The sequence below is a fragment of the Canis aureus genome, chromosome 28, assembly GCF_053574225.1.
Source record: "Canis aureus isolate CA01 chromosome 28, VMU_Caureus_v.1.0, whole genome shotgun sequence".
Classification (NCBI taxonomy): Eukaryota; Metazoa; Chordata; class Mammalia; order Carnivora; family Canidae; genus Canis; species Canis aureus.
In genome coordinates, this window is record NC_135638.1 from 25276586 (window position 1) to 25302176 (window position 25591).

The 25591-nt window shown below is 37.5% G+C and overlaps 1 protein-coding gene and 1 non-coding gene across 31 annotated transcripts in view; one reads left to right on the forward strand and one right to left on the reverse strand.

The window, feature by feature from the left end:
• The window catches only part of CSPP1 (centrosome and spindle pole associated protein 1), a 183702-nt gene extending 158111 nt beyond the window's left edge, over positions 1–25591 (reverse strand). For 25 of the 30 annotated variants that reach the window (XR_013367216.1, XR_013367218.1, XR_013367219.1 and 22 more), the window contains exons 1-3: positions 25433–25565; positions 15959–16067; positions 8430–8529 (exon numbers count right to left, since the gene is read on the reverse strand). Coding sequence is in view for 22 of the 30 variants with exons in the window: in XM_077876692.1 (XP_077732818.1) it covers positions 8430–8529; positions 15959–16057 (199 nt within the window). In the remaining 8 variants the exon portion in view is untranslated. Of the gene's footprint in view, positions 1–8429; positions 8530–15958; positions 16068–16190; positions 16261–23159; positions 23236–24610; positions 24729–25432 lie in introns of all 30 variants that reach the window. The other 5 variants (XM_077876701.1, XM_077876700.1, XM_077876699.1 and 2 more) reach the window with 3 other exon arrangements.
• On the forward strand, positions 11060–11196 carry LOC144300720 (U11 spliceosomal RNA). Its single transcript, XR_013367525.1, has one exon. It is a non-coding gene; the product is annotated as a U11 spliceosomal RNA (small nuclear RNA).

Here is a 25591-nt window from a genome sequence, read left to right on the forward strand (position 1 = left end):
TGAAATTATATATAAGATAATGCTTAAGAACAGAGAATGGAAAAGGGGGTTGAAAATGTCACAAATTTTCATGTTATACTGTTCTGTACTTTTGTTTTTTTATTCATTTTATTTAGATTAAATTTTCCAACATATAGTATAACATCCAGTGCTCACCACATCACAAAACTCTCCACTGTCAAATTATTTTACATTTTTCCCCATGGTGACAAACTATATTATTTGACCTAATTTCTTTCCAGTTTTACTGAGAAATAATTGCTATCTATTAATGTGTAATCTTAAGGCATACAGTTTGACTGATTTATATATACTGTGGAATAACTATCACAATAGGTTCTGCTAACATCCATCTTCTGGTTTAGATACAATGAAAAGTCAAAAAAAGAAAAACCTTTTCCTTCTGATGAGAACTCTTAGGACTTCCTCTCAACAAATTTCCTATACATCACACAGCAATGTTAGCTATAATCATCATGCTATACATTATTTCCCTACTATATATGTATTCACTTATTTATTTTTACTTAAATTCAATTAATATATATTATTAGTTTTAGAGGTAGAGGTCAGTGATTCATCAGTCTTAGATAGTGACCAGTGCTCATTTTTTTTTTTTTTTTTTTAAAGATTTTATTTGTTTATTCATGATAGTCACAGAGAGAGAGAGAGAGAGAGAGAAGCAGAGCGAGAAGCAGGCTCCATGCACCGGGAGCCTGACGTGGGATTCGATCCCGGGTCTCCAGGATCGCACCCTGGGCCAAAGGCAGGCGCCAAACCGCTGCGCCACCCAGGGATCCCTGACCAGTGCTCATTATATCACATGCCCTCCTTAATGTTCCATCCCCTCAGTTTGTTTCCTATGATTAATAGTCTCTTATGGTTTGTCTCCTCTGATTTCATCTATTTTTTCCTCTCTTCTATGATCCTCTGTTCTGTTTCTTAAATTCCACTTATGAGTGAGATCATATGATAATGGTCTTTCTCTGATTGACTTATTTCACTTAGTAAAATACCCTCTAGTTCCATCCACGTTATTGCAAATGGCAAATTTTCATTTTTTTGATGGCTGAGTAATAGTCCATTGTGTGTGTATGTGTATCTTCACTATCCATTCATCTGTCAATAGATATCTGAGCTCCTTCCATAGTTTGGCTGTTGTGGACATTGCTGCTATAAACATTGGGGTGCAGGTGCCCCTTCAGATCACTACATTTTTATCTTTGGGGTAAATACCCAGTAGTGTAATTGTTGGTTGTAGGGTAGCTCTATTTTCAATTTTCTGAAGAACCTCCATACTGTTTTCCAGAGTTGCTGCACTAGCTTGCATTCCCACCACCCATGCAGGAGGGTTCCCCTTTCTCCACATCCTTGCCAACATCTGTTATTTCCTGTTTATTTTAGCCATTCTGACTGGTGTGAGGTAATACCTCATTGTGGTTTTGATTTGTATTTCCCTAATGCCAAGTGATGCTGAGCATTTTTTCATGTATCTGTTGGCCATTTCTTTGGAGAAATGTCTGTCCATGTTTTCTGCCCATTTCTTGACTGGATTATTTGTTCTTTGGGTGTTGAGTTTGATAAGTTCTTTATAGATATTGTATACTAGCCCTTTATCTGATATGTCATTTGCAAATATCTTCTTCCATTCTGTTTATTTTTAAACCCTAGCACTTATTTATATCATAACTGGAAATTCAAACCTTTTGTTTTTTGGGGGGTTTTTTTAATTTTTTTTTAGTTTCTTTTTTTTTATTTTTTTTTTATTTTTTTATTTATTTATGATAGTCACAGAGAGAGAGAGGCAGAGGGAGAAGCAGGCTCCATGCACCGGGAGCCCGACGTGGGATTCGATCCCGGGTCTCCAGGATCGCGCCCTGGGCCAAAGGCAGGCGCCAAACCACTGCGCCACCCAGGGATCCCTATACTCTCTGCCCCCACTGTTCACCTACCACAAGTCTGGTCCCTTTTTCTGAGTTTGGTTTTGTTTGCTTAGATTCCAAATGATCATGCAATATCTGTCTTTCTCTGACTTACTTCACTGAGCATAATGCCTTCAACTCACCAACAGTGTGCAAGGGTTCCATGTCAGCATTTGTTATCTCCGTCTTTTTTATGATGGCCACTCTAACAGACATGAGGTGATCTCTAGGTAGTTTTAATTTGCATTTTCCTGATGACTAGTGATGCTGAGCATCTTTTCATGTATCTTTGGTCTAATTTTAAGGCCACAATTATTCAAGCAAGTCAGTAACTGAATGCTGATGTTATAAAATTAATCAAGTTATATATTATTCTCTAATAAGATTCAATGTGCAAAAATAATTATTGCTTCAGTTGGCAAAAACAAACATTCTTATGAAACCTAAATTCTACATAACAAACAGAATAGTTTATTTTTGCAATGGGGACCTTCATTCATTCAAAAATCTTCTTTAAACACTAATGTGCCAAGCACTGTGCTAGGCAGCAAATATACAATGGCATACCATTGCAGTACAAGAGACAGTTGAGTAAGTTCAAAACTACATTTTAGGGATGCCTGGGTGGCTCAGTGGTGGAGCATCTGCCTTTGGCTCAAGGCATGGTCCCATGGTCCCAGGATCGAGTCTGCACTGGGCTACCCATGGGGAGCCTGCTTCTCCCTCTGCCTTGTCTCTGCCTCCCTCTGTGTCTCTCATGAATAAATAAAAAAGATATTTTAAAAAAAACTACACTTTAAAGGGAGAACCAATGCAACAGGGCAGAAGGCATAAATAACCAGCACAATCTGGGAAAAGTAATAAAAGGATAAAATTACTATACAGGAAACAAGAATACATTGGAGTTGTGCAGGACTAACATGATCCTATTTGTTTTTTGAAAATATTATGAAGGGCAATGCAGAGACTTAGCGGGAGGGGGGCTAAACCATAAAACAAACAATACTAGAAAAAAAATCTTAGAGACAGCATAGGCCTGCATAAAATAATGTTTGTGGGATTAGAGAAAAATAAACCTATTTTTAAATTTAAGCAGTAGAATCAACTGAACTTGCGTAATTACTTGCTGTGGGAGGCAAAGGGACGATAGGAGTCAAGGATGACTAGGCAAACATCTCACCAAAATACCAAAAAGTTTGAGAAGAGTAAAGGTAATCTTGCACATGCGAATTCTGAGCCCACAACATCCAAGTATAGACATCCAATAGAAAATTAGATATAGGGCAGCCCCGGTGGCGCAGCGGTTTGGCGCCGCCTGCAGCCTGGGGTGTGATCCTGGAGACCCTGGATTGAGTCCCGCATCGGGCTCCCTGTATGGAGCCTGCTTCTCCCTCTTCCTGTGTCTCTACCTCTCTCTGTGTGTCTATGAATAAATAAATAAAATTTAAAAAAAAATAAAAAAATAAAAATAATTAGATATATGGGTCAGGAATGTAATTAAAAATTGGATTGGAATATGGATTTAGGAGTCATGAATACACTGATGATATATAATGCCTATGAGTGGATGAGGTCAGCCAGAGAATGTAGGAAATGCAAAGGCAAAGGACATAGCCCAAAGGAACACCAATTAAGGAATAAGTAGAGGTCATGGTCTTTAGACTTTAAATTCTCCATCATTTGTTCATATAATAAAGAATAATTCTTCAATTCTTAATTCTCAAAAATCTATATTAAAAAAATACAAGGTCACAAAATAAATATTTATTGTGCACCAATTATGTGCCAGTCGTCTTTTCATATGTATTCAATTAACGCCACAATAACCTTTTAAGATAGATGCCGTCTTAAGAAAATAGCTTAAATAACCTGTGCCAGGTCACAAAGGCATGACAGATACAATCCAGAGCAAGCTGTAACTCAGAATTTCAGAGTCTGTCTAACCTTACTGTGTAAAATAATCTACTATTAAACTTTTGTAAAATTATCTCTTGCAACAATCAAAATTTCAATTCAGGGCAGCTGGGGTAGCTCAGCGGTTTAGCGCCGCCTACAGCCCAGAGCGTGGTCCTGGAGACCCAGGATGGAGTCCCACATCGGGCTCCCTGCATGGAGCCTGCCTCTCCCTCTGCCTGTGTCTCTGCCCCTCCCCCTCCTCTCTGTGTATTCTCATGAATAAATAAATTCTTAAAAAAAAAATTTTCAATTCATAAAAATTTCAGGCTAGAAGATTACCCAAATTTTTATGTTACAGATAAGGAAACTGGGGTCCTTAGAGATAAAAGAGCTTTTCTAAATACTAAAATTTAAAAAGAGCTTGGGGGCACCTAGGTGGCTCGTTGTTTGGGCACTGGACTTTTGATTTCAGCTCAAGTCATGATCTCAGGGTCCTAGGATCAAGCCCCGCATCAAGTTCCACACTCAGCAGGAAATCTGCTTGAGATTCTATCCCTCTGCCCTCCCCCCTGCTCACACTTGCATGCATTCTCATGCTCTCTCTCAGATAAATAAATAATAAGAGCCTGAATAGTCAAAGGAATCTTGAGAAAGAACAAAGCTGAAGGTATCACAATCCCAGATTTCAAGATATACTACAAAGCTGTAGTCACCAAAGCAGTATGGTACTAGACTAAAGTAGAGACATGGAGAAATGCAACAGCATAGATAGCCTAGAACTAAACCAACACTTATAGGTTCAATTAACCTATAACAAAGGAGGCAACAAGATACATCTATAAAGCAAGGGAAACAAAAGCAAAAATGAATTATTGGGACTTCATCAAGATAAAAAGCTTCTGCACAGCAAAAGAAACAGTCAACAAAACTAAAAGACAACCTACAGAATGGGAGAAGATATTTGCAAATGACATGTCAGATAAAGCGCTAGTATCCAAGATCAATAAAGAACTTATTAAACTAGGGATCCCTGGGTGGCGCAGCGGTTTGGCGCCTGCCTTTGGCCCAGGGCGCGATCCTGGAGACCCGGGATCGAATCCCACGTCGGGCTCCCGGTGCATGGAGCCTGCTTCTCCCTCTGCCTGTGTCTCTGCCTCTCTCTCTCTCTCTCTGTGACTATCATGAATAAATAAATAAAATCTTTAAAAAAAAAAAAAAAAAAAAAAGAACTTATTAAACTCAACACCCAAGAAACAAACAATCCAATCATGAAATGGGCAAAAGACACAAACAGAAATTTCACCAAAGAAGACATACACATGGCCAACAAGCACATGAGAAAATGCTCTGCATCACTTGCCATCAGGGAAATACAAATCAAAACCACAATGAGATACCACCTCACACCAGTGAGAATGGGGAAAATTAACAAGACAGGAAACCACAAATGCTGGAGAGGATGTGGAGAAAGGGGAACCCTCTTGCACTGTTGGTGGGAATGTGAACTGGTACAGCCACTCTGGAAAACTGTGTGGAAGTTCCTCAAAGAGTTAAAATAGAACTACCTTACGACCCAGCAATTGCACTGCTGGGGATCTACCCCAAAGATACAGATGCAGTAAAACGGCAGGACACCTGCACCCCAATGTTTATAACAGCAACGTCCACAGTAACCAAACTATGGATGGAGCCTCTGTGTCCATCGAAAGATGAATGGATCAAGAAGATGTGGTCTATGTATACAATAGAATATTACTCAGCCATTAGAAACAACAAATATCCACCATTTGCTTCAACGTGGATAGAACTGGAGGGTATTATGCTGAATGAAGTAAGTCAATCGGAGAAGGACAAACATTATATGGTCTCATTCATTTGGGGAATATAAAATATAGTGAAAGGGAATAAAGGGGAAAGGAGAGAAAATGAGTGGGAAATATCAGTGAGGGTGACAACATGAGAGACTCCTAACTCTGGGAAACAAACAAGGGGTAGTGGAAGGGGAGGTGGGCAGGGGGATGGGGTGACTGGGTGACTGGCACTGAGGAGGGCACTTGACAGGATGAGCACTGGGTGTTATGCTATATGTTGGGAAATCGAACTCCAATAAAAAAATATACAAAACAAAACAAAGAAGGCAAGAATATACAATGAGGAAAAGATAATCTCTTCAATAAATAGTGTCGGGAAAACTAGACAGCTACATGCAAAAGAATGAAACTGGATGACTTTCTTACACCATACATAAAAACAAATTCAAAATGGATTGAGACCTAAATGTGAGACCCGAAACCATAAATTGCTAGAAGAAAACAAAGGCAATAATCTCTTTGACGTTGGTCTTGGCAAAATTTTTCTATATAGTTCTCCTAAAGCAAGAAAACAAAAGCAAGGGATGCCTGGGTGGCTCAGCAGTTGAGCGTCTGCCTTTGGCTCAGGGCGTGATCCCAGGATCCAGGATCGAGTCCCACATCAGGCTCCATGCAAAGAGCCTCTCTGCCTAGGTCTCTGCCTCTCTCTCTTTCTCTCTCTCTCTCTCTCTCTCTCACACACACACACACACATCAGGCTCCATGCAAGGAGCCCCTCTGCCTAGGTCTCTGCCTCTCTCTGTGTATCTCTCATGATAAGTAAATAAAATCTTAAAAAAAAAAAAAAAGCAAAAATAAAATATTGGGACTACACTAAAATAAAAAGCTTTTGCACAACAAAGGAAATCATCCACAGAACAACAAGACAATCCACTGAACAGGAGAAGATATTTGCAATTGATTCATCCAGTAAAGGGTTTAATATCAGAAATATATAAAGAACTTATATAACTCAACACCAAAAAAACAAATAACAGAGTTTAAAAATGGGCTGAAGGGGCACCTTGGTAGCTCAGTGGCTGAGCATCAGCCTTTGGCTCAGGTCGTGATCCCAGGGAATTGAGTCCCACATCAGGCTCTGAGCAGGGAGCCTGCTTCTCCTTCTGCCTTTGTCTCTAACTCTCTGTCTCTCTCATGAATAAATTTAAAAATCTTAAAACAGGGGAGAGGGGACTGAAAATAGGAACAGACATTTTTCAAAGAAGACATAAAGATGACCAAGAGACACATGAAAAGATTTTTCATCACCACTAATCAGGAAGGAAATACAAATCACAACCTTATACCTGGCAGAAAAGGCTATAACCAAAAACAAGGAACAACAAGTGGAGAAGAGGAGAAAAAGCTTGTGGAGAAAAAGGAACCCTCATGCACTGCTGGTGGAAATGCAAACTGGTGTAGCCACCATAGAAAACAAAATGGAGATAGCTCAAAATATTAAACATATGACCCAGTAATTTCACCACTGGTTATTTAACCAAACAAAATAAAAACATTAATTTGAAAGATAGATCATCCCTAAATTTATTGCAGCATTATTTACAATAACAAGATATGAAAGCAACCCAGTGTCCATAAATAGCAAATATATTTTAAAAATATGGTTACATATATGAAATAGAATATTAGCCATAAAAAAGAATAATATCTTGCTACTTGAGACAACATGGATGGACCTAGCAGGTTCTGTGGTAAGTGAAATAAGTCAGAAAGAGAAAGACAAATACCATATGATTTCACTTAACATGTCGATCTAAAAAAACAAATGGAAAGAAAGATTCTTAAGTACAACAAAGTGGTAGTTGCCAAAGGTGAGGTGGATGAGGGGGACAGGTAAAATAGGTAAAAATCCAAACTTGCAATTAAAAATAAGTCACAAAGATGAAAACTACAGCATAGGAAATAGTCATACTTCAATAATGTTGTATGATAACTATATTTATCATGATGAGCAATGAGTAATGTATAGAATTATTGAACCAGCAAGTTGTACACCTGAAATTAATGACACAATATAATATATAATAACATTATATTAACAATTAATATAATGATAACATAATATGTATTGTACTTCAAAAAAATCTCTACATATTTTCATAGCAAACCATATTCAAAAACTCAGTATAGCTGCAATATTAACTTCTGTAAAATTCTAATGTAGTAATCAATAATTAAAATGGTCATTCACCAAATAGCATTTTGTATCCTCTTAAGTATCCCTGGTTTCTAAATAAAAGTCCTCCATTTTCGGGGTGCCTATCTCTCACAGATACATAAATTTCACTCAAATTTTTCAATTAATTTTGCTTATGTTATACATGCTATTATGATTTCCATAGATTATAAGGGAATATCATTTAAAAAGGGTAAATGGGGGCAGCCCCGGTGGCACAGGGGTTTAGCGCTGCCTGCAGCCCAGGGCGTGATCTGGAGACCCTGGATCAAGTCCCACTCTGCATGGAGCCTGCTTCTCCCTCTGCCTGTGTCTCTGCCTCTCTCTCTCTCTCTCTCTCTCTGCATCTCTATGAATAAAATCTTTAAAAAAACAAAAACAAAAGGGTAAATGGTTCTCAGTATGCATTATATTTCCTTTGCAGACAGTAGTCATACAGACAGTAAGATTCCAGAAAACAAAGAGATACTGGGATTCCAAAGAAATTTTTTCTGACAAGACAAACCTCTTTCACAAGAAAGCTAAGAATACTTTAAAATCAATTCAGTATACCTAATGACATACCTAAAGAACTCCTGGTGTGTTGACTGTTTGGTGGTATGTTTTCCTTAGCCATGGAGATTAATAGTTTACTGTTTTCAGAAAACTTCTCTGATGCCTTTCCCTGAAAGAGACATTATGTTTACAAAAGTAAAGGGAAAAATCCACAAAATACACACTCTATCTCAATACTTTAATTAAATGACTTGACAAAATTACACAATACATCATGGAAGAAATTTAAATGTGAAGTTTGAGGAATTAACCAAAAGTATTTAATACTGTAATAAATGCAATAAATTCTAATTAAATATAAGAATTCATTTACCAACAAATATTCACTAAGTTCCTATACATAGTTCCTAGGCACTAGAAACACAAATGAAAAAAACATGAGAATCTCTGCAATCATGGAGTTCAAACTACTGAAGGGACAAACAATAAACACAATATGTAATTAAACTATGGTAATACGTAGAGAGTAAGTGGTAAGATCTATGGGGAAAACACTAGAGCATGGTAAGAAGGGCCATAAATGATGCAAGAGGGACTGAAAGACTTGACTGAGCAGTGATATTTGAATTAAGACTTAAAAGATCATGATTGGGACACCTGGGTGGCAGAGCAAGTTGAGCATCTGCCTTTGGCTCAGGGTGTGATCCTGGAGTACCGGGATCAAGGCCTGCATTGGGATCCCTGCATGGTGCCTGCTTTTCCTTCTGCCTGTGTCTCTGCCTCTCTCTGTTTCTCTCATGAATAAATAAATAAAATCTTTTTTTAAAAATCTGATTTACATACTATTTAATATGAGAAATTATAATAAAATTATATTTAAGACTTTGGAATACCCTTTCCAAACACTGTAAGATTGTACTAAGTGGAGAGTTGTTAAACCCATAGACTTTGGGGCTGAACATATGATGGTTCCAATCATGAATCCACCACTGTATGCACCTAGAAGAATTACTTAACCCCTTTGAGCTTCACTTTCTTGATCTGTAAAACAAAAATATTCTACTTACTTAACAGGGATATCATGATTAAATAAAATAATACATATAAAGTCCTTGACACAACTCCTTGACCAGAGCAGCTACTAGAAAGAAGACAATGTAATATGATGGTTAAGAGAGTAAGCACTACATACAGCAGGATATCAGGAATCAAAGCCTACTTCGACTAATTCTATAACCTCCTCAGTTTACTCATTTAGAAAATGAGCATAACAACAGTATTTATCTCATAGATTCACGTCAATCATAAATGTAGCCTCTTAAGACTAAGCCTTATCCATGAAAGGAAAACACCTGAAATAAAGAAAACTCTACCCAGTAAGGCTATCATTCAGAATAGAAGGAAAGAGAGAGTTTTCCAGACAAGCAAAATTTAAAGGAATTCATCACCACTAAACCAGCCTTATAAGAAATGTTAAAGGAGATTCTTTGAGTCGAAAAGAAAGATCAAAGCAGGAATAAGAAAAGTAGGAAAGGAACAAATTTCACAGGTACATATAAACATAGTAAGACAGAATAATAATCCTTTATAAAACCAGTACAGAGGTTAAGGCACAAAAGTAGTAAAATCAAATGATCTATAAAAATCAATAATGGGATTCACAAAATAAAAGAATGTAAAATATGACATCATATACCTAAAACATGAGGGAGAAGGAAGTAAAAATTTAGTGCTTTTATAATGGATTCAAACTTAAGCAATCATTAACTTCATATAGACTGCTATTTGCATAAAATGTTATATATAAACCTAATGGTAACCACAAATCATAAACCACTAATAGAGGGACACCTGGATGGCTCAGTGGTTGAGCATCTGCCTTCAGCTCAGGGCGTGATCCCAGGTCTGGGGATCGAGTCCTACATCAGGCTCCCAGCAAGGAGCCCGCTTCTCCCTCTGCCTATGTCTCTGCTTCTCTGTGTCTCTCATGAATAAATAAAATCTTTAAAAAAAAAAAAAAAAAAAAACACTAATAGATACACCAAAAAAAAAAAAAAAGAGAGAGAGAAAGGAATACAAGAATATCACTAAACAAAGCCCATCAAACCACAAGACAGCAAGGGAAGGAAGGAATAAAGAATTTTAAAAACAACCATAGGGCAGCCCCGGTGGCACAGCGGTTTAGCGCTGCCTGCAGCCCAGGGCATGATCCTGGAGTCCCGGGATCAAGTCCCACGTCAGGCTCTCTGCATGGAGCCTGCTTCTCCCTGTGAGACACAGCTTCTCCCTCTGCTGTGTCTCTGCCTCTCTCTCTCTCATGAATAAATAAAATCTTTAAAAAAAAAAAAAAAAAAAAAGAGGGATCCCTGGGTGGCGCAGCGGTTTGGCGCCTGCCTTTGGCCCAGGGCGTGATCCTGAAGACCCGGGATCGAATCCCACGTCGGGCTCCCGGTGCATGGAGCCTGCTTCTCCCTCTGCCTGTGTCTCTGCCTCTCTCTCTCTGTCTCTCTCTCTCTCTGTGACTATTATAAATAAATAAAAATTAAAAAAATAAAATCTTTAAAAAAAAAAAAAGAAAGAAAAAAAACAACCATAAAACATTTAACAAAATGGCATTAAGTACATATGTATCAATAATTATTTCGAATGTAATTGGACTAAATGCTCCAATATAAAGACATAGGGTGACTAAATGGATAAAAAAGCAAGGGCTCTGTCGTGAGTGGCACACATAGGACAGCTATACTATTCTTCCTATGGAATCAACATTAATATATTTCAGAACCATAATTTTTTGGTACCTGGATACCTGATGACCATTGGTCCTGGCACCCCATTAAAAAAAAAAAAAAAAAAAAGAAGGCAAGACACAATATATGCTGCCTACAAGAGACTCATTTCAGACCTAAAGACACGCAGATTGAAAGTGAAGGTATGGAAAAACATTTATCATCCAAATCGAAGTGAAAAGAAAGATGGGGGTAATAATACTTATAGTGCACAAAACAGACTTTAAAAAAAAAACTGTAACAAGAGACAAAGGACACTATACAATCATAAAAGGAATAATTCAACAAGATATAACAATTGTAAATATTTATGCACCCAACATAGCACCCAAATACATAAAGCAGCTACCTATTAAATAACAAAAGGAAATATCAATCAATACTATTAATAGTAGTGATAGTAATATTAATAATACAAGATTTTAACACCCCACTTACAATAAGAGATAGATCATCCCAAGAGAAAAATCAACAAGGAAACAGTGGCTTCAAATGACACACTGAACAGGTAAATCTAACATACATTCAGAACATTCTAGCCTAAAACAGCAGAATATACAATCTTTAAGTGCACACGGAACATTCTCCAGAACAGATCATATATTAGGCAACAAAAAAGTCTCAACAAATTAAAAAACATTAAAGTCATGTTTTCTAACCACAATGCTATGAACTAGAAATCAACCCCAAGAAAATACTGGAAAGAATACAAATAGATGAAGGTTAAAAAACATACTACTAAAAAGTGAATGGGCCACGTAAGAAATCAAAGATGAAATAAAAAAATACATGGAGGGGATCCCTGGGTGGCGCAGCGGTTTAGCGCCTCCCTAAGGCCCAGGGTGCGATCCTGGAGACCCAGGATCGAATCCCACTTCGGGCTCCCGGTGCATGGAGCCTGCTTCTCCCTCTGCCTGTGTCTCTGCCTCTCTCTCTCTGTGACTATCATTCATAAATAAATAAATAAATAAATATTTATTTATTTATTTATTTATTTATTTATTTATTTATAAAAAATACATGGAGACAAATGAAAATGAAAACATAACAGACCAAAATCTTTGTAACACAGTAAATGCTGTTCTAAAAAGCAATTTATAAGCAATGAACACCTACCTCAAGAAGAAAAATCTCAAAAGAATAACTTAACCTTACATCTAAAGGGCTAAAGAACAAAATCCAAAACCAGTAGAAAGATGAAAATAAAGATTAGAGCAGAATTAAGTGAAATAGAAACTAAAAAACAACAGATCAATGAAACCAGAAGCTGGTTCTTTGTGAAAGAAAGAAAGAAAGAAAAGAAAAGAAAGAGAAGAGAAGAGAAGAGAAGAGAAGAGAAGAGAAGAGAAGAGAAGAGAAGAGAAGAGAAGAGATCAACAAAATCTGATAAACCTTTAGGTAGACTCACCAAAAAAGGCTCAAATAAACAAAATCAAAAATGAAAGAGGAGAAATAACCAATACCACAGAAATACAAAAGCTTATAAAAGAATATGAAAAATTATATACCTACATATTAGACAACCTAGAAAAAATGGATAAATTCCTAGAAACAATATGTTACAAATATGAATCGGAAAGACACAGAAAATCTGTACAGACCAATTCCCCGCAATGAAACTGAATCAGTAATCAAAAAACTGCCAAAAAACAAAAATCCAGGACCAGATGGCTTCACAGGTGAATTCTACCAAACATTTTAAAGAAGAGTTAATACCTATTCTCAAACTATTCCAAAAAAAAAAAAAAAAAGAATTGGAGGAGGAAGGAAAGCTTCCAAATTTATTGAGGCCAGCCTTACCCTAATATCAAAATCAAATAAAGGCAATATAAAGAAAAAGAATTACAGGCCCTCTGATTAACATAGATGCAAAAATCCTTAATGAAATATGAGCACACAAATCTAACAATACATTTAAAAAAATTATTCACTATGACCAAGTGGGATTTATTTCTGGGATGCAAGGGTAGTTCAACAGTCACAAATCAATCAACATGATTGACAAAATCAGCAAGAGAAAGGATAAAACATGATCATTTCTATAGATGCAGTAAAAGCATTTGAGACAAGGTACAATATCCATTCATGATAAAAACTCTCACCAAAGAAGTTAGAGGGAACATACTTCAATATAATAAAAGCCATATGTGAAGAACCCACAGCTAACAACATTAACAGAGTAAAATTGAGAACTTTTCCCCTAATATCAGGAACAAAACAAGGATGTCCACTCTTACCAGTTTTATTTAACATAATACTGGAAGTCCTAGCCACAGCAATCACACAAGAAATAAGTCATCCAAATTGGAAAGGAAGAAGTAAAACTTTCACTATTTGCAGATGATATAATACTATGTATAGAAAACCCTAAAGTCTCCACCAAAAAAGTACTAGAACTGATAAATAAATCCTGTTAAGTCATAGGATTAAAAAAAAATCAATATACAGATACCTGTTGCATTTCTACACACTAATAATGAAGCAGAAATCAAGAAAATAATTCCATTTATAACTGCACCAAATAATAAAAGATCCAGGAATAAACTTAACCATAGGTTAAAGACCTATGTGTAAAAACTATAAAACACTGATGAAAGAAATTGAAGACAACATGAACAAATGGTTAAATATTTCATGCTCATGCACTGGAAGAATGAACATTGTTAAAATATCCATACTTCCCAAAGCAATCTACAGATTCAATGCAATTTCTATCAAAATACCAACAATGTTTTTCACAGAAATAGAATAATCCTAAAATTTGTATGGAACCACAGTGCAAATCAAAACCTCAATGAGAAAGAAAAAAAAAAAAAAACCTCAATGAGATATCACTTTACACCTCTCAGAATGGCAACAATCAAAAACACACAAAAAACAAATGTTGGCAAGCATATGGAGAAAAGAATCCTCATGCACTCTTGATGGAAGTGCAAACTGGTGCAGTGTATTCCACTGGTGGAATACAATATGGAAGTTCCTCAGAAAATTAAAAATAAAATTACTGTATGGACAGCCCAGGTGGCTCAGTTTATGGTCACCTTCAGCCCAGGGCCTGATCCTGGAGACCTGGGATCGAGTCCCACGTCAGGCTCCCTACATGGAGCCTGCTTCTCTCTCTGCCTGTGTCTCTGTCTCTCTCTGTGTGTGTCTCTCATGAATAAATAAAATCTATAAATAAATTTATTTCTTTATTTATTTACTATATGATCCAGTATTTCTACTACTGGGTATTTTCCCAAAGAAAATGAAAAAAGTGAATTCAAAAGGATATGTGCAACCATATGTTTTTTGCATTATTATTTATAATAGCAAGATATGAAAGCAATCCAAGCATCTATCCATACATATATACATATACACACAATGCAGTATTGCTCAGCCATAAAAAAGAATGAACTCTTGCCATTTGCAACAACATGGATAAATCTAAAGGCTACTGTACTAAGTAAGTCAATCAGAGAAAGACAAATACCATATGATTTCACTCATATATGGAATTTAAGGAAACAAAGAAAAAAGACAAAAACAGGCTCTTAAGTTTGGAAAACTGGTGATTGCCAGAGGAGAGTTAGATGAAGATGAAGGGCATTAGGAGTATACTTAGAACGATGAGCCCTGAATAATGTATACAATTGCTGAATCACTATATTGTACACCAGAAACTAATATAATATTGCATATTAATTATACTGGAATTATAAAGATAAATAGAATAAAATAAAATAAAAATAAAGACTAAGACTTTCCATAATTAGCACAAAATAAATGTTAGCTATGTAAGTAAAAGTCCCTCATAATTAGACTGTCCATATTACTTATCATGTCAACCAGATGCCTATACCTTTGCCCAAGACACATGCTAAACCAGATGAGACATAGGGCAACAGTTAAACCAGGATTATGTTATCAAGCCAATATATATGGTTACTCTGATTACAATGGACTATATGATGGGCAAGATTAATTCATATCCTATATTTTATCAATATACTGAGCTCAAGAGAGAAGGTGCCACATCTGTCTAGATTAGTGCCATAATAGAGCTTAGCATAGTACCTAGCATAGTCTTAATAAGTATTTACTAAATGGATCGATCATTCTTTCATCAAAATTAGGAAAGCTTAAGAAGTCTTTTTCAAACATTGCTTTCAGAAACACTTGAACAGGGATCCCTGGGTGGCGCAGCGGTTTAGCGCCTGCCTTTGGCCCAGGGCGCGATCCTGGAGACCCAGGATCGAATCCCACGTCGGGCTCCCGGTGCATGGAGCCTGCTTCTCCCTCTGCCTATGTCTCTGCCATTCTCTCTCTCTATCTCTGTGTGACTATCATAAATAAATAAAAATTAAAAAAAAAAAAAAAAAACACTTGAACAAATTCTAATCTGAAAAGTATACCAAAATAAACTATTCCAATAAATTCACTTTTGTAGATTAAAAATTTAAGAGCTGATTTATTGAAGTACTTTTCACCTAGAATACGTATAGTATGAGAACTTATTTTTATATCTACATTATGAAAATTCCTTTTACTAGTAGTGAACCACTTCTAGCACAGCAATTATTAATTAAACCCTAATAGGAGAGAAAAAACTGTGACATACAAAACACCACAACAGAAAAACTTCATTCATAATCAATTCAATCTTGTCCAGAATTAGGCTTTCGGACTCAGAGTGACAGGACACCCAAACAAAAGTATGAAACAGAAGATTCTCACTCATTGAAAAGGATGTTTTGCACCTACACAAAACTAATCTTCAGAGACAATTTTAATGAAATATGTTGGAAAAAAAATTAACAACTTTACCTTCATTTCCATGTACGGTGGATCACTTTCCAATTCTGCTTTATCTTTGGCCAGTTTGGCTTTTCGCTCTTCAATAAATTCATCCAAATTATCAGCCATTTTGCAGATACTAAAAAAAAAAAAAAAAAAAAAAAAAAAAAAAATCAATGAGCACAGCTATATCACAATATTTTTAGGATAATTAACAACATACAGGCTTAGCCCACATTTAGTATTATTCAATTTCACTTACCAAATTGAAAAATTCAAGTAAGACTGACCAAAATACACATGCTGGCTTCTCTCCCAACTACCGTGAAAACCTAGGACATACATTAAAATATGTGAAAATAAAAAATAAGCACAACTATCATTTTCTCTCTCACACGCACGCACACTTTGATCCATAAGTCAAAGCACTTTTTTTTTTTTTTTTTTAAGTTTTGGGTTTTTTCACTTGTGTTTAACTATTTGGAGGTAATTTCAAACTTAACAAAAAAAAAGTTACAATAAGAATAGCTCAAATAGGGTGTCTGTGTGGCTCAGTCAGTTAAACATCTGCCTTCAGCCCAGGTCATGATCCCAGGGTCCAGGGATGGGAGTGCTGCATTGGGCTCCCTGCTGAGCAAAGAATCCACTGCTCCCTCTGCCTCTGTTCCCCTCACCCTGCTCATGCGCAGCACGCTCTCTCTCTCTCTCTCTCTCTCCCCCTCAAATAAAATCTTAAAATAATAACAGCACAGTGAACACCCATTTATTCTTTACATATTTTCTATTAAGATTTTGCACAACTTGCTTTGTTCTTTGGACACACAAGCATATTCTCTACATATACAATTTTCTCTAAAATTTTTCAGAGGGTGAATTACATACATGAGGACCCTTTACCCCTCAACACTCAAGTGTGTATTAAGAATTAGGTTGTTCTTTTTTTTTAGGATTTTATTTATTTATGACAGAGAGAGGCAGAGACATAGTGAGAGGGAGAAGCAGCCTCCACACAAAGAGCGCAATGTGGGACTTGATCCTGGGAGTCCGGGGCCCTGAGTCAAAGGCAAACATTCAACCACTGAGCCATCAGGCGTCAAATTAGGTTCTTACAGACCTCAACAGAATTATCGACTTCAGCAACACGGATTTTTTTAATCTAATATACTGTCTGTGTTCCAATTTTGCCAAATGACCTAACAGTGTCCTTTACAGTTTATTTTTCTCTCTCTCCAGCTCAAGATCCAGTCTAGGTCATGTGTCATTAGCCTTTCTTAATTTGGAACATTTCCACAACCTTCCTTGGTCTTTTATAACCTTGTTTTTTTCATATGGCTCACCTAATATCCACACTTCCCCTTTCAGGGGAACTTCCCCTTTCAGGGTTTGCCTAATTTTTTTTTTTAAAGATATTATTTATTTGGGACGTCTGGGTGGCTCAGCAGTTGAATGTCTGCCTTTGGCTCAGGTCATGATCCCAGGATCCTGGGATGGAGTCCCGCATTAGGCTCCTCACAGGGAGCCTGCTTCTCCCTCTGCCTATGTCTCTGCCTTTCTCTCAGTCTCTCATGAATAAATAAATCTTAAAAAAAAAAAAAAAAAAAAAAGACTTTATTTATTTACCTGAGAGAGGGAGTGAAAGAATAAGAATGCACGTGCAGGAGCACACAAGCGAGGAAGCAGCAGAGGGAGAGGGAGAAGCAGATTTCCTGATGAGCAAGGAGCCTGACTCGGGGCTCAATACCAGGACCCTGGGGATCATGACCTGAGCCAAAAGCAGACACGCAACTGACTGAGCCACCCAGGTGCCCCATCTAATGTATCTTTTTAACCTAAATTTAGCTTATGCATTCTCAGGTGAAATACTACTTAGGTGGTGATGTGTCCTTTCAAAATATCAACAATATAAAGACACACATGTCCATTTGTCCTTCATTGGTGATTTTTTTTAATTTAAATTCAATTTGCTAATATAGAACACCCAGTGCTCATCCATGAAGTGCCCTCCTCAGTGCCTGTCACCCAGCTACCCCATCCCCCCACCTACCTCCCCTTCCACAACCCTTTGTTTTCCAGAGTTAGGAGTCTCTCATGGTTTGTCTAATGATATTACTTTTGATTGCCTGTTCTACATGCTGATTTCTTCACTATTCCCTTGTAATAAGCAGCCCATAGGGAGATACATTTAGACCATGCAAACACTGCTCCTAATCAAAATTTCCTGGATTTAGAATCAATTGGTGATTTTTAATTGATCCAATCTTTCAATCTAGATGGCTACAAAATTCTAATTTTTCATTTCCACCACTCCCTGCATATTTACCAATTGACACTCTATTCTATGAGCCCCTCCTTCTTCCACATGTATCTATCAGCTTATTATCAATATGGACTCATTAATTCCTTTTAAGATTTTATTTAAGAGCGAGTGTGAGCAAGAGAGAGCATGAGTGAAAGAGAGCACAAGGGGGGAAAGGGCAGAGGGAGGGGGAGAAGCAGGCTGTCTGAGAGGGAACCCATTGCAAGGCTCCAGGATCTTGACCTGAGCAAAAGGCAGATGCTTAACCGACTGAACAACCCAGGTGCCCCCTATAATTCTTCAGTAAGCCCTGAGTTGTTTTCAACTTAATAAGATGTTATTCCTATTGAGGAATAATTTATATGCTATAACATTTACTCACTTTACTGAACAGTCTCCCTAGGTTTTGGTAAATTCAGTTGTGCAATTAATACCACAATCACTTTTTCTAATGCCTTCATAAATCCAGAAAATTCCTGTGTCCTTCTGTAGTCAGTTACTCCTACAACTCTTCAGGTAACAAAACAGGTCTGTTTTGTCTTTATGTAGAAAGAATAATGGTTTGAATAATGTAGAAATTTCATGTAATTGGATCATACAATATGTAGTCTGGCTTCTTGCACTTAAAAATGTTTCTGAATTGCATCTATCAGTTAAGTAGGTGTTTTTTTAATTGCTAAGTAGTATTCCATTGTATGGAAATATCAGTTTACTGTTTACCCATTACTGGATAGTTGGATTGTTTCTAACTGGGGGCTATTTATGAATAATGCTGCTATGAATATTTGTGTACAGTTTTGCATGGACATATGCTTTGAGTTCTGTTAGATACACACCTAGAAATGGAATTACTGAGTCATATATAATATTTATGTTTAACATTTTGAGAAACTGCAAAACTATTCCTCTAAGTATAACATAGCTAGACCATTTTACATCACAACTGACAGTGCATCAGGGTTGCAATTTCTATATATCCTGTCCAACCCTGGGTATTTTCAGTCTATTTTGATCTTGGTCATTCCATTTTTGACACGTAAGTCATTGGATATGTAATAGTATCTGATTATGGTTTTTACTTGCACTTTTACTTTTTTCTACTAAGAATTTTTTTTTTTTTTAGAGTTTTAGGCTCACAGCACAATTGAGCAGAAGGTACAGATTTCCCACATACCCCTTGCCCTCACTCATGCATAGCCTAATTATCCCCACCAAAGTGGTACATTTGTTACTACTGATCAACATACATCAATACATCATTATGACCCAATGTTCATAATTTACATCATGGTTCAGTTTAGGTGTTATACATCCTATGGCTTAAACATAGGTATAACAACATCTATCTACCAGTACAGTTTCATACATAATAGCTTCACTGTCCCCCAAATCCTATGTTCCATCTCATTCATTCCTCCCTCTACTCTGAATCCTGGCTACCATGGATCTTTTTACTCCCTCCATAGTTTTGCCTATTCCAGAAAAACAGTTGGAATCATACAGTATGTAGCCTATTCACATTAGCTTCTTTCACTCATATGTATTCAAGGTTCCTCCATGTCTTTTCATGTCTTTGAGGTGCATTTCTTTTTAGCACTGAATAATATTGTATTGTTGGGATATATCACAGTATATTTATCCATTCATGAATTAAAAAAAAAAATGTTTGGTTGCTTCCAGGTTTTAGCAATTATGAATAAAGCTACTGTAAACATCCATGTGATGATGTCTTCTAAAGACCAAAGGTTTTTAATTTGTATGAAGTCCAATTAATTTGTATGAAGTCCAATTAATTCATTTACTAATTCATTTTTCATCCCTTTTGAATCAATTGTGCTTTGTGTCCTATGTAGGAAATTTTTGCCTAACCCAAGAGCACAGATACTTTCTTCTACATTTTCTTTTAAAAGCTTTATAGTTTTCTCTTATAGTCAAGTCTATGACCCATTTCAAGTTAATTTTTGCAAATGGTGCAAATTAAGAGTCATCAAGATTTAATTTTTTTTTCTGTATGGATATAAAATTATTCTAACATTTTTTTAACTGTCCTTTCCTTATTGACCTTGGGATTTTTTTTTTAATTTTTTTTCAAATATCCATGAAACTTACTGATTAATTAGATGCATAGCAAGAAAGGAGTCATTGAGGACAAAACTCTTAAGTGCTGGGAACTAAATGTGGATGGAATCCTGAACAGGAATAAGCCACAAGAAGCTGGCTGGCCTGGAAAGGTTTGGTTTAGATTTGTTAAGTTGGAGGTAGTAAGATACGCTAATGGAAATTTCCAGCAGATACTTACAAATTCAAGACTCACATTCAAATAAGAAGACCACATTAGAAATGTTTAAGAGTTAACTATGTTAAAGATAATACGTTAAAAGCCATGGTAAATGAGCATGGACATGGAAAATAAAAAAAGATGACCCAGAACTAAATGTTGGGCAATGTTGGGGGTTACAGAAGAAACTGGGAAAAAATCCAAAGGAATATTTAAAAGAAGGGTATAAAGAAAACCTAGTCAACATAATTTGTGGAAGAAAAGATACAAGAAAAAAAACAATCAATATCAAATGCAAGAACGTTAAAGAAGTGTCCACTAAATTTAATACTTGGGGGACAATAACTTGTAAAAATATAGAAAAGCAAGCTTTACCTAAAAAAAAAAAAAAAAAAGAAAAAGAAAACTGTTTTATCAATTAAATAGTACATAATGTGAATAGTACATAATTCATTCTATTATTTACTTACTTCCAAAAACAACACGGATTTTAAAATATGGCTTTAGCAAAATACATGCCAAACTAACAAAACTTTATATATTTAAGCCACTTTTAATTTGCTAATTGTGACAAAAGATTTTTACTAGTAAAAATTCAAAACAGCTCAACAGCAAATAGTAATCCCTTATGTTCCCTAAATATTTTATTTCTGAGAGAAATAAAAAGATAATGATGGGCTAATATATACTTTGAAACAGAATTTTATACAAAATTTAAGCTGAAATGTCATTTTCTAAAAAACAGAAACAAACCTCCCTCTAAGGACTCCACATAATACTGTTAAAAATGATTAACACATCCATTTAAACAAACTTTGGAAGATCTCTTGAATTTATAGCTACTTAAATTTCCCTTTAGTCTAACTTTTTTTTCTTTTTTAAGGAAGCTCCCTATCCAACATGGAGCCTGATGAGGGGCTCAAACTCATGACCCTGAGATCAAGATCTAAGCTGATAGAGTCCAATGCTTAATGGACTGAGCCACGCAAGTGCCCCTCTTTAACACTTTAACATCCATTATAAATTCTAAAATTGTTTTGTAACCAGAGTAATATTTTTAAACAATGGTAGTATGTATTATACATGCCATAACTAAAATATCAGACTTATTAAATATAAGTATACATTTAATCATTTCTAATATTTACTATCTGATGAGACTATAATATTTTTGATATTAAACTGAAGAGTCAAAGATACTAACAAGCTTTCTCCTGGTAACGCCCTCCAAAGACCACCAGGAACACCACTGTGGTTAAACTAGTTGGGTTTATTACTCATTGCATCAAGGGATACATCCTTGATACATACCATACGGAACTCTGGGGTAGCTCAGTATTAAGGTGTTAGAAAAGACTAATAGGGTTTGTGACTTGTTAGGTAATTTGGGAGCAGAGAGTTTTGCTCAGGATTGAAGGCTGTCAAAAAGTAAAAGTAATTCTATTATTGGACATCTCAGCAAATCTTATCTAAAGCTGTAACTGGTTAAGAAGCAGCCATCACTCATCAGCCAGGAGAAAGGATGCTTGGTCTTTTGTGGCTTGGACAACATTCATGTTTTGTCTACAATTATGAGTGGTATTGTTTTCCTCTTGATCCATCACTGACACAGAGCTTTGTCAAATGTTGATGTTCTATACAACTGTTTATCTTCAGCGGAATTACAAGCCTAAGCAGTAGTGTGGCAAGCCAGTTCATAGCAACACGAAGGCCTTAGTGATAATACAGCCCAGCTTCCAGCTGTCATGACCCGTTTTTTTCTTTTTCACTCCTTCAAGTGTATGACAACTTATATAAAACACATTACAGCTACAAACTTATTCAAGATTTAGTGGATCACATAGACTGAGTTGACTGGAACAGCCTCTGTACAAAATAAATTAAGAATATTTATAATTTAAAGATTAAGTTACAAGAAAAATCAGCCAAAAGAAATCTAAAGGGGATTTTTTTATCTTCCTTCACACTACAGTGAAAAAATCACTCACAACTTAAGATATTATTACCAAATTGTTTTTAACCCAGTAGCTATGTACATAGTATGTGGATGATAAACAGTTTTTAATAAAACAGTTTAACTTGAAAGATCTGGATTTGAAACCCAATTCCATCACTAATTGACACTGTGTGATCAACCTCAATATGTTCCTTAACTTCCCTCCTACTTTCCTCATTTGTAAAATGGAAATAGCTATTCCAGAATAAAAAATAAAATAGCACATATAAATGTGTGGCACACCTGGCACTGAGAAATCAACAAATTATAGCTGTTTTATTAACTCTGATTTTCATTGTACTCATATACATCAGTAATCACTTTTTTAAAGAAAGCCTCCAAAAAAAAAAAAAAAAAAGAAAGCCTCCAAAGTACACTGGAATTTAAATCATAATCTAAATTATGGTTATCATAATCCAAATCAACATGTCAAGGAAGGTACCTGGGTATCTAGTCGGTTGTGTCTGCCTTCAGCTCAGGTCAGGATCCCAGGGTCCTGGGATGGAGCCCCTTGTCAGGCTCCCTGCTCAGTGGGGAGTCAGCTTATCCCTCTCCCTCTGCCCCCCCCCCTTTCATGCTCCCTTTCTCACTCTGCTCAGTCTCTCAAATAAATAAAATCTTTAAAAAACAACAAATCAATATGTCTAAATCTGAAACTTACCCACTTTATGTTTATTGTATAGATAGAAATACAAGCAAATCAGAACATGTTCTCACTGTGCTAAGCCTTGGTGAATCTAAAAAAAACAAGATTCAGGAAGAACTGAATAGGTCCAATTCCTTCTCCCAGTTTTTTCAATCACAAAGGGAGAAAATGTTCCCATCCTTTTCCCTTCAAGTGAAATGTGAATTTCCTCCCCACTATGGAACCGTAAGGAGCAGTAAATATTCCTCTCCCTTAGAAGAGCACTGTTCAGATGCAAGGGGAATGCAAAGTGTAAGATATGGACCCTGCCCTCAAATCTGGACAAGATAACGCCCCCTGTCACATGGCTACATCTGGCCAGACTTGGGGTTAGGGAGTGAGATACCCATGAAAGATCCAGCAGCAATATGAAGAAAGCAATTTGACTATGTCTGGAATTCAGAATATGGTCCAGGAGTGGAAGGGGAAGGCTTAGTAGTTTTTCAGATAATCATTACAGCTACAGGAGAAAAGGATGTTTTGAAAAAGACCCTAGAGTCAGAGAATAGGGCTGAGAACAGAATAGCAGGAAGGGAGAACATATGTCTGTGGAATGCAGGAAGGAGCCTGTGAAACAGTCTTAGAAGAAAGAGAAGGAAAAAAAAAAGAAAGAAAGAGGAGAAGGGATGAGGTGAACCTGGACAATGTTGCTCATTTCCCATCCATCCAGAGATATTTCCACCAAATGAAAGGTACTTAATATTTTTTCTTGGCAAATACATCCATGTGATCAACTTGCTTCCATAAGCACACCCAAATTTTGACAAATCTCTGTAAATGTTGCTAACAAGTAACCGGGGGGAGACGAAGGTTGAGTGTTAGGATACAGATAAGAGTTAATATATAAAAAGCACAATTAAGTTTTTTTAGCACCTTCATTAATGGTGACAAAGAACAGAAGCATAAATTAGATGGCCTTTAGGTTATGCAAAATTACCAGAATACTTACTCAACTTTGCCTTCCACTCAATAGAGCAGTGGGAATGCAAGTCAGAATGATGTTAAAAGAATAATCTGAAATCTCCAAGTTTGTAATAAGAAAGTCCCATTTATCTGAGAACTTCATTTGGAAAAAAAAACTGTGCTGAAACCATTCTGTTTCAATTTATTCTATTTAAAACCATCTGCTCCCTTTCAGAAGGTCATCTGTACGCAGGAGACCTAAAATTTCATCCCTAGGGAGTATTTTCAGCAGCTAGTTAACCACCACAAAGTCTGTGCCCTCCTAGTGAGAAGAAAAAGAAGAGAAAACACCATCTTACTGGTGTCCGTGGGATTCCCTCTTGCTTGTCAACAAGACATGCCATTCTTTCATATAAAACAGAACCTCTCTGAGGGTATTTGAGTTTTTACAAACTTTTATTGGTTGCTATTAGATTCTTGGGATTTTTTGAGAAATGTCTGGAAAGAGTGTTGGTTTGCATTACCTCCCGGAAATGCAAGGTAAACTCTTCAATCCTACAATCTGAGAGCCAACTTCTCTCGAGAAAGGAGTCCCACTGCTAACTTTTACTGAAAACTGGATCCAAATCCCAGATAACAATCCTAAAATGAAGGCAACGAGGAGATGTGAGCTCAAGGACCCAGCACCGACTTCACAGGGCTGTGGTAACGGGAGTAAATTTTCCTTGCAAAGCAAAGCGCTGAGAACCGCGCCGAGCGCACAAACACTCAATAAACGTTAACCATTAATCAGCACCCGGGGGGGGGAGGGGGGGGAGGTGCTCCGGGAAACTCAGCCCCGAAGCGGAGAGCCAGCTGCTGGGTAGGGAAGGCGCGCGGGAGCTGTGGGTGGCGGCCCAGTTAAGAAGCGTCAACCCGTCGTCAGGCAACCGGGTCTCCACAGCACCCAGAGCCGCGGCAGAGCCCAGCCCGCGCCCCCGGGACGCCGCCCCCGAGCCCCCGGGCAGCAGCGAGACCCCCGCCCGCAGGAACCAAGCACCGCCCGCGGCCGAACCGACCAGGATTCTGTACCTCCGACCCCGCCCCCCGCCCTGAAGCCCCGAAACCCCGACCTCAACCCTGCAGCTCGGGCAACGCCCCTGGCCCGGCGGCCACGAGGACTCACCCGACAGGGACCGCCGCCCTCACAGACCCCGCGAAGTCCGGCTCCGCGGCCGGCGTGGCCGCCGGGAGCCCCCGCCTCCGCCCCCGCGCCCGCGCCGCCAACCCAGCCCAGGGACACCCCGCGCCCACCCCGGCCACACCCCGCCAGGCCCGCTTCCCTTCCGCGGCTGCCTAACGCTTACTCAGGAGAGCCGGCTTGCGCTGGGGACGACGCACAGAGCCCCAGGGAAGCTCTCCGCAGGCCGAAGAGGTGGCGACGGCCGCCCCGCACCGGAGCACCGTGACAAGCCGAGCGGCCCCGGCTCCGCCTCTTAAGCCGAGCCCTCCTCCCGCCCTTCCCA